Source organism: Myxocyprinus asiaticus, chromosome 6, assembly GCF_019703515.2.
Source record: "Myxocyprinus asiaticus isolate MX2 ecotype Aquarium Trade chromosome 6, UBuf_Myxa_2, whole genome shotgun sequence".
Taxonomy (NCBI): Eukaryota; Metazoa; Chordata; class Actinopteri; order Cypriniformes; family Catostomidae; genus Myxocyprinus; species Myxocyprinus asiaticus.
The window spans coordinates 50195721-50209939 of record NC_059349.1 but is presented as its reverse complement, the minus strand read 5'-3'; the positions used below and the strand labels follow the sequence as shown (position 1 = coordinate 50209939).

At 35.9% G+C, this 14219-nt stretch overlaps 1 protein-coding gene across 1 annotated transcript in view; it reads left to right on the top strand.

The window, feature by feature from the left end:
- The window catches only part of ghrhra (growth hormone releasing hormone receptor a), a 21201-nt gene extending 7413 nt beyond the window's left edge, over positions 1-13788 (top strand). The window contains exons 4-13 of the mRNA XM_051701718.1: positions 1813-1913; positions 2230-2327; positions 2492-2624; positions 5465-5618; positions 6597-6657; positions 6966-7035; positions 7156-7247; positions 9909-10038; positions 10169-10210; positions 11896-13788. Coding sequence (XP_051557678.1) covers positions 1813-1913; positions 2230-2327; positions 2492-2624; positions 5465-5618; positions 6597-6657; positions 6966-7035; positions 7156-7247; positions 9909-10038; positions 10169-10210; positions 11896-12051 — 1037 coding nt within the window. The 3' untranslated portion in view covers positions 12052-13788. The remainder of the gene's footprint in view (positions 1-1812; positions 1914-2229; positions 2328-2491; positions 2625-5464; positions 5619-6596; positions 6658-6965; positions 7036-7155; positions 7248-9908; positions 10039-10168; positions 10211-11895) is intronic.
- The last annotated feature ends 431 nt before the right edge of the window (positions 13789-14219 follow it).

Genomic DNA, 14219 nt, shown 5'->3' with positions numbered 1-14219 from the left:
TTCATTTACAAAATGTATTGATTACACAAGCACTTTGTGCATATTCACCTGAGACATGTACAATATGTTCACTGTTTTTGAAATAAATAAATAAAACCACTTGTGATGTTTTTAACAGATAGTATTGTTTCCTGACAACAAAAGCGTGGAGATTATTGCATAATAGCACTTTAAAGTCCACTCACATTCCATCACAATACTCTTTGAAGGGTCATGCCATCTGAGTTTGCCCCTGTTAAACACCACGCAGTATATCACAGCTGTTTGATTAATTTTTCCCCTAAAACCATAAGAGTTTGGATTAGAGACTCTGTCTAAATCTGTGCTCTTTTCTTAATTTTTAAAATCCTCTGGAAGTGCTTACAGATCAGCTGTTCATATGACAATAGGGTACAAAGTGGTGTCCCATTACTTTTACTCAACAAAGTCACAAAGCATGGAAAGTAGCTATTTCAATACTTTTTAAACTGATGATTTTGGCCTGTCCTACCTCAGTGGTCTGTATACAAAAGTAAAATCATACAACAATTTTATATTTTTACATGATCTGATAAATTCATATATAATTCCTATATTAATATATACTGTAATAATCTGCTTTAATTCAGTTTCCTTAAACTGTGATGCAGAGATGGAGAAACTCAAACTCACATAAATATTTCTAAAACATTGCAGGAAGACAAGTAAATAATCTCATTCCATTTGTCAAGCTCAGCCATTTAACCCTGTTATCAAAGTTATTGTAAGAAAAATATCAAAAATATTTTTCTTTAATTTATGGAGAATATAAGTCAACTACAAACCAACATTTGGCCCAAACTTGCCCCTACTTCATAGCTTAATTTAGAAGGATAATTTATATTTTAAGCATTAACCTAAGATTGATGTTTATTAAAGAAATGATAATTCTGTCATCATTCAGACACCAATTATTTTCATATATGTATGGAAAATAAGAGCAGCATCAATACTCTTTAAAATTTCTCCTCGTGTCACATGGAAGAAAGTCAGATGGGTGTGGAGCGACATGAGGGTGAGTAAATGATGACTAATTAATAATAATTAAGTAATTAATAAAAAATGACTTTCAACTTTAAACCCTATTCATTTGAAACAACTAAGGCAGATTTAGGGATGCTGATTTTCACACTATTCAGGTAGATGAGGGTAAAGCTGCAGAAACTGTGATGCACTCATGGGCTAAAGTAGGACAACTGCCACCTGTTCCAGGACAGGAAATGTTGCCAACAGCAGGTCTTGTCCCAGCTCTAGTGATCACGCTTTCCCCCAAAGCATTCTTCAGGCTTCTGTAGGTATTTTTGGAAGTGTTCTGAAGTGGGAATTGTGCTTACTGCTCTCTGAAACAAGGGCTGATCAGCTGGGGTCTTGAGCAACTACACATAAATGGAAATTCTGTCATAATTTACTCACCCTCATGTTGCTCCAAACCCATATTAAATTATTTTATCTGTGGAACACAAGAAATGACATGTTAGGCATGAATGTATGCCTCAGTCATCATTCACTTTCATTGTATGGAAAGAAGATGCAATAAAATTCAAAGGTGACTGAGGTTTTTAGTCCTTCTTTTTAAGCTTTATTTCAAACCATAATTCCTCTTGAAAATGTCCAACTTCAGTGGTGTGGGATGCGCATGTGTTCAGACTGTTGACGTTGCACATGTGTAAACACAAACAAAATATACAGAGTAGATTTTAATCCAGACTAAGTACTTAAAAATGTGTTTTGTATATCACTGACAGTAATATACAAATGTTACACTTATTATTAAGAATGCTGTTTATTGCGCAGGTTTTATATACCGGAACTGCACGTCTACAGGCTGGAGTGACCCGTATCCTCCATATGAGAAGGCCTGTGCATTTGAAGATGATTCAGAATCCAGAACTGTGGTACATATACTCTCATTAAACTTACATAAATGTAAAAATTTCAAAAAACATTACCTCTTTAAAGCAGCTCAGTATGATGTGTGCTGATATGCTCTTGAACTTCCCATAGTGACCACTTGTGGGCGCTGTTCATTCAAATAAATTGAAATTGAAAACTGAAATTCATTGTAAAATTTGTAAAAGCGACCATGGGAAATCCAGGTCATCTTTAAATTAATCAAACACAGTATAATCAACATCTGTAATTCTATGTGAGCTACAGTTTTACATCTTGCGAAAATGGAATTTTTCAGAAAACTTGCCCTTTACTTTTCAGACAACATACTTATCAACTTTGAAACAACTGTACACTGCAGGATACGCAACATCACTTATATCGCTCATAACAGCCATTATTATATTCACTTGCTTCAGGTAAAGCTCCATATTGCATACATTCAGCATATCATTTGCAGAATTATTAGTATAAACAGCCTGTTGTTCCAGTTCCAGTGGAACATTTAAATGTATCAGTTGTATTTTTCTTATATACACAGACCTATCATACTCTTTTCCATAACCACATTTGTCTATTACAGGAAATTTCACTGTACCAGAAACTACATACACATCAATCTGTTTGTTTCCTTCATCCTACGGGCTACTGCAGTCTTCATCAAAGACACTGTACTTTTCTCCGATGAAACTCTGGACCACTGTTTAATGTCCACAGTGAGTAAGAGAGTGTGTGTATGTTTGTATTTATATACAATAAACAGTGCTGGGTAGATTACTTCTAAACTGTGTTCTGGCACGGATTAAAAATGTGTGTTTTACTGCATAAATCTCTCTCCTTACAATTCTCTTAGCATACTATGCTTACTCTAGAGCCCTTGTAAATCTATGACCATTTTCAAGTTCTACTTAAAGGGATAGTTCACCCAAAAATTTAAATTCTCTTATCTTTTACTCACCCTCACGCCATCCCAAATGTGTATGGCTTTTTCTTCTGCTGAACACAAACAAAGATTTTTAGAAGAATATCTCAGCTCTGTAGGTTTTCACAATGTAAGTGAATGGGTACCAAAATTTTAAAGCTCCAAAAATCACATAAAGGCAGTGTAAAAGTAATCCATAAGACTCCAGTGGTTAAATCCATGTCTTCAGAAGCTATATGATATGAAACATATCAGTGTTTTTTTTACTATAAATTCTTCTCCCTGCCCAGTAGGTGGCGATATGCACGCAAAATGTGAATTGCCAAAAACAAAAGCAGAAGAATGTGAAAGTGGAGAATTTATAGTAAAAAAAAAAAGGACTTACTGTAAATATTGATCTGCTTCTATCACATAGCTTCTGAAAATAAAAAAATATATAGATTTAACCACTGGAGTTTTATGGATTACCTTTATGCTGTCTTTATGTGCTTTTGGACCTTTCAAAGTTCTGGCCACCATTCACTTGCACTGTATGGATCTACAGAGCTGAGATATTCTTCTAAAAACCTTTGTTTGTGTTCAGAAGAAGAAAAAAAGTCATACACATCTGGGATGGCATGAGGGTGAGTAAATGATGAGAGAATTTTCATTTTTGGGTGAATCATCCCTTTAAGTTACGATGGCTTTGGGAAAAGGACAATTCGTTAAACTATAACTTTACCGCACTAATACAATCGGTTCAGCATTTGTGTGTGGATTACTGCTCCATCTTCAGTGTAATTATAGCTGGTGACTAGTATCAGGTATTTTAAAAGTGTTTCAAAAGAAGAATTAGAGGGATCAATAAATTATGAACAATTATACTTAATTATACTTTGTCAGATTAATATGTAATTATGTGATCAATAAAACAAAAAATTAGTATTTTAAAAAGTAATTTAATTACAAGTACTTGATTTTTGTAATATGATTACCTAATCCAGATTACATGTAATCAGTTATGACCCAGCACGTACAATAAGGGACCGGCATCTTGAATTTCATGTTTGATGTCTTATTTTGGCCTGTATCAGTGGCGTTGCGAGGTGGGGGCTTCGGAGGCTTAAGCCCCTGATGTATTGTCCCAAACCCCTGATCTTTTTTGAAGATTCACACACGTTTCACTTCAAAAATAAACTGTTTTATAATACGGAGAAGTATGTCTTCAGTCATTTTTACACATTCATAAATTGGGGATTTTGTTTTGTGTACCTATAAACTTGTCTTAAGTGCATTTTACCTGTCTCTCCTTGTTTAATGCAATTGACTCACATGCAGAACTGAACAAATGACATGCCTCCTCTTTTTCAGTCGTTCAGCAGATCTTCATTCACATGTCATTCGCGAATGAGTTTATTAGTATTTTCAGTTCATTCACGAACCACCTCTCATCTCGTTCAGATTCAAATGACCGACTAGTTTAGTGAAGGGGCATATTCGTTCAGCAGGTTGAACCAATGATATGTTCCTTCACAGTGTACACTTAAATGCTACTGGCTTGTGCCATAGTCAGTCTTCACAGGCATGAAAAGCAGCCAAGTCCACTGGCTTTGAAAGGGAGAGACGCCAATGAACGAAAAATATGAGTCAGTGTATGGAGGTGAGCGAGAACGATTCATTCACTTAAAATATTCATTCAAAAAGAAAGATTTGTTCATGAACGACACATCACTATTTATAACTAATACAGACAACAAGAGTACTGGCAGTCATAACTGTGTTTTTGTTTGTTGAAAATGTTGAAAATGAAATAAAGAATGTTGCAGGTACTGGTTTAGTCATTCATAACACATTTTAACATATTTCAAAATTAATTATGGGGGGATGTTCTCTGGGGGCTAAGCCCTTTCCTCTTCCAAACCTAGAAACGCCCCTCACCTGTATATGAAACATTACCAAATATAATGACATTTAAGCATCACTGTCTTAGAAAATTGTCTGTAAACCCACCTAAATTGTCTGTGTAGCCACCCACATTACCCTAGTGGTGAGTTTTACGGCAAGCAACCCTTGCTGTTAAAATATAATTTGTTTATATTATTAAAAATAGGAATTATAGTGGGCTGAGTGACTCCAGCCAGGTCTCCTAAGCAACCAAATTGGCCCGGTGGCTAGGGAAGGTAGAGTCACATGGGGTAACCTCCTCGTGGTCACGATTAGTGGTTCTCGCTCTCAATGGGGCACGTGGTAAGTGTGCATGGATTGCGGAGAGTAGCATGAGCCTCCACATGCAGGGAGTCTCTGCGGTGACATGCACAACGAGCCACATGATAAATTGTGCGGATTGACGGTCTCAGAAGTGGAGGCAACTGAGACTTGTCCTCCGCCACCCGGATTGAGGTGAGTAACCGCGCCACCACGAGGACCTACTAAGTAGTGGGAATTGGGCGTTCCAAATTGGGAGAAAATAAATAAATAAATAGGAATTATAAAAAGAACAATTGGAATTTGAGTACTTTAAATAAATTATTAGACTTTATTTACTATGAAAACAACTTTTCCCGTGTTAAAATGAATTTGCACTTTGTGTTGATGCAGTCTAATGTAGTTGATGATGGTTACGTTCTTATCCTGTCTCTGTTTTGTTATTCACAGGCAGTGTGTAAGACTGCTGTAGCGTTCTTTCAATTCTGCATTCTCACTAATTACTTCTGGCTACTGGTGGAGGGAATGTACCTGCAAACACTCCTGGCTCTCACGTTTGTCTCGCAGAGGAAGTACTTCTGGTGGTACATCCTTATCGGATGGGGTTGGTACTGTACACCATGAAAAATGGGTTTCCAGGAAAAAGACTGTTTATAATTAGATTAAAAGGCACAACATCCCTGAATATCTGACAAGATGAGAAACTAGAGGAACTGTGAGAATTGTAGCCTACTATAGATTGCATTTCTCTCCTTTTTATTAAGATTTTATTCCTCAGAGTTTGCTCTTAATTGAGCTCTCAGTCATGTTTTATTTAAGTATCAACTTTGTCTCAGATGTTTCTCCTAAAATTCCTTTGGAGGAATAAAAATAGATACAAATGAGACAATATTGACGTACAGTAAAACTATAGAGCTATGAAGTAAATGTGATTAGCACATATAAGAATTTGATGTGAAATGTAAGCGCAGCGTAGTTCTAGCGGGAAGACTAGCAGCTGTACATCATCACAATTAGCTAGGTAGCTCCAAGCCAATCACATGTCAGCCATCGCTATATAATTCTGCTCACAATCTATCAAATTGCTGTTTCAGTGTATTAACATGTCAACCTCCACCACCCCACCGCCACCAGTTGAATCCCGTCCTGCTCGGGGGTAGGCTCCTCGCCCCTGCCTCCTATCTCCGGCAGGATCTGATGGTTCCGAGTACAACTTCCTCGGAACGCCAGACGGGCCTTATGCCAAAGAGAGACATTACATTCCTGTTTCATATTCATCAAATGACATCTAAAACTTTTCTCAAGTCTGCAAGTCTTCCTGATAGAAATGTTTGAGTTCATATTAAAATATGTGGCTTGTAATTACAGACTTTGGTATCTCGACAAATTTGAGAGTTTCACAGTCACACACATAATCTTCCTGGTGTCTGAGAAGCAGGAGACTTCAGCAAAAGTCTCCATTTATTTTTGTTATATTAAAGAGATCTAATTTGTGATTCTTCTTTCCTTGGGCTGTCACCTCTTGTTCTTTTCTGTGAATTTGAAGAAAGGTAGTATTATTCTTTGTCTGTATTTTTTGTAGGTGTGCCATCAGTTGTCCTGATCGTGTGGGTGCTGACCAGACAGTTCTACGATAACAGAGGGCATGTCGGATCTTAAACTCTACAGTCAACATGAAATCAAAATTGACCTTACTTTCTTCATGCATGCTCCTGATCTTATTGTGTACAAATAATCAGTGCACATAATTTCAAATAAAAAAAAGTTACGTAAAAATGTTATACTAACCCCTCCCCTTCAACCACCTGTCATACAGAGACCACTTTTCATGATCCAATCAATTCCCGTTGAATAAACCATTACAGTCACATAACAGAAGTACAACTGGCTTAAAATTTACTTTAACTGATGATTCCTGGCTTGTTTTTCATGTTATTTTAAACATTTGCAGATGCTGGGATGACACAGACAATATGAACATCTGGTGGATAATCAAAGGACCAATCACAGCATCACTGTTTGTGAGTAATGATTTTATCGTACCACAGATTTTGATCAATAAATGAAGTTTACTAGAGATATTACCTGAGAAATTACCTGCTCTACTTTTAGTAATCTGTTTCTGTCTGTCTGGCTGGCAGGCCAATATTATCATCTTCCTAAATGTGATACGGATCTTGGTTCAGAAATTAAAGAGTCCTGGAGTTGGAGGCTGTGACATGGGTCACTTCATGTGAGTCATAAGAACAGTGTGAATGGAATAGGACATGAATCAACAAACAATTCTACAACAACTCCTCTCAACAGTAATACAGTAAAATACATGTAGGGTCCAAAATTAAACCTAATGCCAGTGCCGTTTCTAGGCATAGGCCTAGGGCGCCATAAGCTGGGGGCTCACACAATGCTATCTTAGGACATCAAAAACACTTTTACTATAGCGCATGGCTTGTAAGGTCATACATTTTAATGTTTGCATTACATAACCAACTACATGTGCAAGCTTGTTCATGTTCAATCAAATTGCACGGTAGCTCAACTAAAAAGAGCATTGCACTTGCGATGCAAAGGACCGGGGTACGTGTCCTGAAGTGCACGTGAGTCGACACGTGAGCTGAAAGTGTCATAGAAGCATAAAAAATTACGTGGTTGCTTCAGTATTTGCATTTCTAATCTCACATTTGCTTTTTATGACACTGTCGGTTAAGTTTAGGGTTGGGAGGTCAGTTTTGTTGATTTAAAATTCGATAGAGAATTAATGTAAAAAAATCGTATCTGTTCCGGAGAACATTTAACTCGCTTTTAGCGCCACACAATAGACATTTCACTGCTGTTTGTATGTCTTTGATTTGAATTACAATGTTTACATCAGACTTCATTGTAACATTACCATTTAAACCCTACATTATATTTAAATTCCTAATGAAATAAAAATTGTATTTACATACAGACACACACACATTTTGTTTTTTTACTTGCATTTGGTGCTCGACAAGTTTTAATTTTTAACTGGAATACAATGACATTAAATGCTGTAAATAGCAGTCCATATATAGTCCAGTATACAATATATTCCAGATGAAACCAGATTACTGGGGAATCAGATGTCATGCAGACATATGGCGTGTGATATCGTGACAGAGAAATCCACATGAAGAAATGCAGATCTTCAGTTCTCTGTTCAGACAGAACACAGCTGTAAATGACTGATGTTTCAGCTGCCGGGTTCATGCGTAATGCATGAATAATATTATAATAAGCCCACCCATCGACTAACTTGACAGTTCACGCAGAGGGTGGGTTTCTATTTTAGGCCCCCATTGTCTTTACTTCCTGAAAATGCTGTGTATATCCAAAGATGTAGAGAAATCACATTTAGTCCATTATACAGAGGCGTGATTGCTTCTGAAAGTGCAGATTAGGCAGAAGAAGACCTTTAGATCTGTCTTGCAAATTTGATTTTGTGCTGTTTAACCTCACAGAGACACTATATGCTTGACTTTTCACCTCCAACACACTCACTTTTAATATTATTCTGGTATACACATTGGTACTTATGAAAGATTTTACATAATTTAAAGTCTGTTTGAGCTAATCCTGCCTTTCATGTTTAATTTTAAACATTTAAATATGTTTAAAAGGATGTACACTCACATTAGATGAAGACGCCAGTCAGATCAGTTGTCTACAGTAAGCTCTTTTATTCTTCATACTGTAAGTGTGGCATTCCCTCATGTTGAATGCATGTTAAGATCACATGACCAGCTGAATACTTCTCACTTAACCTTAGTAACCTCCCAGTCAGACACTTTTGGATGCAGAATAAATTAATAATGGGTGACCTTATTCATCTGCCTGTGAATAAGGTATTTCTACAATGGCATGAATGGCTTTTTGGAACACCCTTGATAAAGGGAATAATGAAAGACACACGTCACTTCACCTGAAATATAACCAGGACGATGCAGCGTCCATCATCCCATTAGCTGTTTTAAAAACATGAATCTCTTATTTATTGCTGTTAATTTGTTGTTGCAAATAAATAGACTTTTTGTAATTGTTTTTTTTTTCAAACACTGCCTTTTGTGTCTTATTTTCCCCCTGCGTGGTGTTTTTATAATAATAATAATATATAGCTGTACTACATAAATGTATATATAAAATACATTAATGAACATTTCACAACGAAAGCTATTTGGTGCATGAGAGGTCTTAATAATTAGGTTATTAAAAAAACAAACAAACAAACAAACATGGAACTGTCATGGTTACATATAGTAAAGCCATGGTTTTACTATAGTAACAAAAATTAAACTATGGTATTTGTACAGTTAAACCATAATAACCATAATGGCTCCGTACTTTACATATAAGAGGTCATTGTACTATAAAAACATTCTGTACATTTCAGAACTCAAAACGTCTCCTTACTGCGAAAAGAGCATTTGTTGAAACCAAGCTGCTAAAATGACTTGTTCTCAACTTCCTCCACATTGTGATGTCACACTGTGATAGACATATGCATCTGACCGCCTCCACAACCACACATCAACACCTACTTTACCTTTAATCACATCTGTAGCCCTGCCCAGTAACGGTGAGCAGGTCAGTCAATCAGAGAGCCAGTCAAAATATTCAGCTGGTCATGTGATCTCAACATGGCGGCACTCATGAATGTGCACCCAGCACTATATGTACAATAAAGTAGCTTTTTCTCCAAGACTGGTAAGACTGAAGTCTTCATCTCATGTGAGTGTACATAATTTTAAACATATTTTTCAAAAAAACACTTGTATTCTACTATTACGTTACTATTTCTATCTGTTAAAAAAAGTTTAGCAATTAACAAAAAAATAATGATAATTATTCTAACCTGTCTTTGTTGATTGTGCAGGAGGCTCGCCAAATCCACCTTGTTTCTGATTCCTCTGTTCGGGATGCACTACACTGTGTTTGCCTTTCTGCCTGAGAACACTGGAGAAATAATCCGGTTCTACATTGAACTCGGTCTAGGCTCTTTCCAGGTACAGATGGATGCATTTGTTACATTGAGAACTGAACTATTCAATATCAGATTATCATGATTTTGCAGTTTCATACAGTGTGTGTTTGTGGAAGTGTCTGATTTCATACCTGCAATGCTTGTTTTTTCAGGGCTTTGTAGTGGCCCTTCTTTACTGTTTCTTGAATGGAGAGGTAAGTATTGCCATACAGGAAACATTCAACTTGATTATGAATTTTACAACAAGATTTTTCACACCTTACATAGTGGCGTTTGCCCATGCAAAACTCGTCACCATGATACTAGGGGGTTGTGGGTTGTTGCTAGGGCCTATGCGGTTGCTAAGGTGTTCTGAGTGTTTATTTAGCATGTTGCTAGGTCATTTCTAGAGCATTGATAGGGTGTTTTGGGTGGTTTCTTGGTGGTTGCTTACTTATTATTCTATCATATCTACTGTATGTAATGATGCTGGCAAAGACAATAATGATGACGATGACGATGAAGTGACGAACCCAAGTGCAGTTTATTTTTCAAACGTGGAATCCCAAAACCCTGACTATAAATGTGAACTTGATTTGACTAAAACTAGACTTGACAGAACTTGACTTGACTTAGACTAGACACTTGGCTTGGCTTGGCTAAGGACATGGTTAACAAGTAAACAAGACAACCAATCATAAGACTAAACTATAAACAAGATAACAAGACTAAATGAACTTTAACCAATGAAAAGACAAGACTAATAACAAAGTAATCAAACAATGAACCAATGAAAACAAGACACATGAACAGGGGAAACACATGACAAGATCACAAGACATGACACCACATGACCTGAACAGGAACTAAACTTGAAAATAAAAGACATGAAAACAAGAACAAATCACATAAACATGACAAAGTATGATATCCCTCTGTTGATCGAAGTCTTTGGGATTTTCTTTTTGCGATTTTATCATAAATTAAATCACACAATGCTAACATATGTCCAAATGATTAGTAAAGTAATAGCACACTTCTCAACAAGCTGCATATAATTCACATCTGTAGCACAAATGGTGCAGGATGAGTTATGCTCTGAATTTGAATACATAGAGTTAGAAATTTTACACAGCCTGATCTCACATTCTTGCAAAATTATATTACGAGGTTCGTTACACATATCACAGCAGTTCCCAGGTGAAATGTCCACCATGTGGCGCTAAAAGCGAGTTAAATGTTCTTTAAATAGTTGAAGTTTTAAAAGTTAATACTCTATCGAGTTTTAGATCAACAAAACTGACCTCCCCACCCTAAACCTAACTGATAGTGTCATGAACAGCAAATATGAGATGAAAGATGCCATTGATGAAGCAATCACGTCATTTTGTGGTGCTTCTGTGACACTTTCAGCTCACATGTCATCTAACGTGCTCTTCAGGACTCATACCCCGATTCTTTGCAACACAAGTGCAATGCTTTGTCAGTTGAGCTGCTGCGCAATTTGATCACACTTGAACAAACTTGTAAATGTAGTTGGTTATGTACTGCAAATGTTAAATGTCTCGCCTTACAAGTCATGCGCTACAGTAAAAGTGTTAAGGTGTCATAAGATAGCATTGTGTGAGGAACAGATTGAAAAGTAAGTGTTTATAAACGGATAATATCTCGTTTTACTCACGCTTTTCTGTGTGAAAGTGAATAAAAGCCATTGTTGTTGTAGTGCCTCTAGTGTTCATTTGGAACTGCAGTGATACGTAGAACAAGCCACAAAAACAAAACAAAAAAAAAACAAAAAAAAATCATATTCCAAAAATGTAAGTATATAGTAATTTGATTTAGTTTAGGTTGTTTTGATTGACATTGTGCAGTGCAGAGTTATCTCTTTCTCTCTCTTCAGGTACAGGCAGAGTTAAAGCGAAGGTTATGGAAATGGCAGACGCAGACTCACCTGAGTCCCAGTAAAAAACGCCGGGTCACTGTTACTCAGATCACGATGCATGAGGTCAGTGACCCACAGACTGCCGTCTGCAACGGAAACATCACATCTGTGTGAACACACCTGTATGATGTAGTTGTATTTCATATTGCACCCAAAAGACTTGAAGAGCTTCGTGTGAAAGACTTTCAAATGAGAAGAAATAGGTCACCAATCAGCACTTATCAAGAAGTATGTGCTAAGAATACCTCCCAGTTTCCGATTTTTAAGGTTTTAAAACAATGTTGACGTTGTTTGCATTGTTTTAAGACAGACTTGAAGGTGGTACACTGCAACCAGACATAACAATGTTAAAGACTGTGATTGTGACTATAGAGTACCAATAGATAAGCGGCCTGATCTCCACATTCTGTGCCTATATGTTTGTCTGAAAAAACTCAACAGTCAGTCAATTTTGGCTTTTTCGTCTTTGTTCAGTAGCTCAAGGGAGTTTAAGTTAAACATTTTGTGCCCTGAGGTTGATTAAAATGTCTCATGTAATATATGATTGTTTTATGCAAATAAAAGTATTGAAAGTAAGTTGTAATATTAAAATTTTACCTCTTCATGCCACAATCCAGTCTTCATATGTTGAGCTGTATGCTATATATGTGTCGTATTGTAACTCAAAACTGGCTGGTTGCATTTGATACATCAGACTCCCAGTGGGGCAAAAAGATTGATGTTTAAGACTGGAGGTTGACGTAATTCTTAGTGGAAGCTTAGAGGAAAGCTAAAACCAAGTTGTGTTTGCAGTCAATGAGTCATTTTTTCATATATGCCAGTGTTTGGCATTGAATGCTCCATGTATCATTTTAGAATTTATTGTATTTTAACATATTATTATTGACAGAAATGCAGTATACATACTGTATATTGCATTGTTACTAAATTAGACCATCTAATTTATCAGCAGATTTTAAAGGGATATGTACATACAGTATATCTACATATATTATAGCTTGTATGATTCCAGAAACTTTAAATTGGTTCAACTGGAGCACTTAATCTCTAAAATTGTTATATAAATACTAATGGAATTTATAAAAGGTATTAAAATATTGTTAACAGTTTACAATAAGGTTAACAGTAAAGCTTTATGAACTAAGAATGAACAATATTTTTTAACAGCATTTATTAAGCTTTGTTGAGGTTAATTGATTAAAACACGATTGTTCATTTTTAGCTCAAGTTATATGTTAAAGTATACAACTTTAAATTTGAAAAATGTACTTTAGTAGTAAAAGTTGAAACTAACATCTACCAAGATTTACAAGTGATGCAAAACTATCGTTCATTGTTAGTTCATGTTAACTAATGTAGTTAATGTTAACAAGTACAATTTTATTGTTTAGGTTAATCAAAATATGTTACACTTGCTAAATCATTATTTAAAATGTATCATATCCTTGTTTTAGAAAAAGATAAATCATGAATGGAACTTGTAGATCTGTGCAGGGAATGGATCTGTTCTATTTTAATTCACAGCATGAATTCAACCCAGAATGTAAATTCCAATTCAGATCTAAAAAGACTGAATGAATCAGTTATGAATCAGATGTGTACTCTGGGGCAATGTTCTCCAGTTGAAATAAAATTGAACCCAGTTCTCAGAGCATCTCACAGCAGAAATTTCCAATACTTTAGTTGTCGAAGCTATCTGCAAAACACATGGTATGGAATGCATTAAAGCAGATGGCTACTGTATGTACACAAGTCTTTATAAGCTTAACCTGTAGTATAAAGTCTTGCTTAAGTCTTTTCCATATGTTTTATGTTCTGTACTACATCACATTGATCCGTGATAAATGTTTAATGCACAAAGCTTTACCTTGAATGTCTCTTCTATATGTATTGATAATGTAATGTGAATGAAGGTGCGATTTAGTTGTGCAATTAAAGGTTTAGTTCACCTAGAAATTAAAGTTCTGTCACCATTCACTCATCCTCATGTTGTTCCAAACATTACTTTTTTATTATTATATTTTATTATGGATCACAAAATGAGATGTTAGGCCAAATGTTATGGACTCACAGTCTCAGTAACCATTCACTTTTAAGGACTCTTAATGTAAGTCCTTAACATTCTGCCTAACATCGCATTTTGTCTTTCATGAAAGAAAGTAAAATGGATTTGGAACAACATAAGTGTGAGTGAATGATGAGAGAATTGTTTCATTTCTTGGTGAACGATCCCTCTAAAGGGTCATACCCCCCCCCAAAAAAAATGTTTACAGGTATGTACA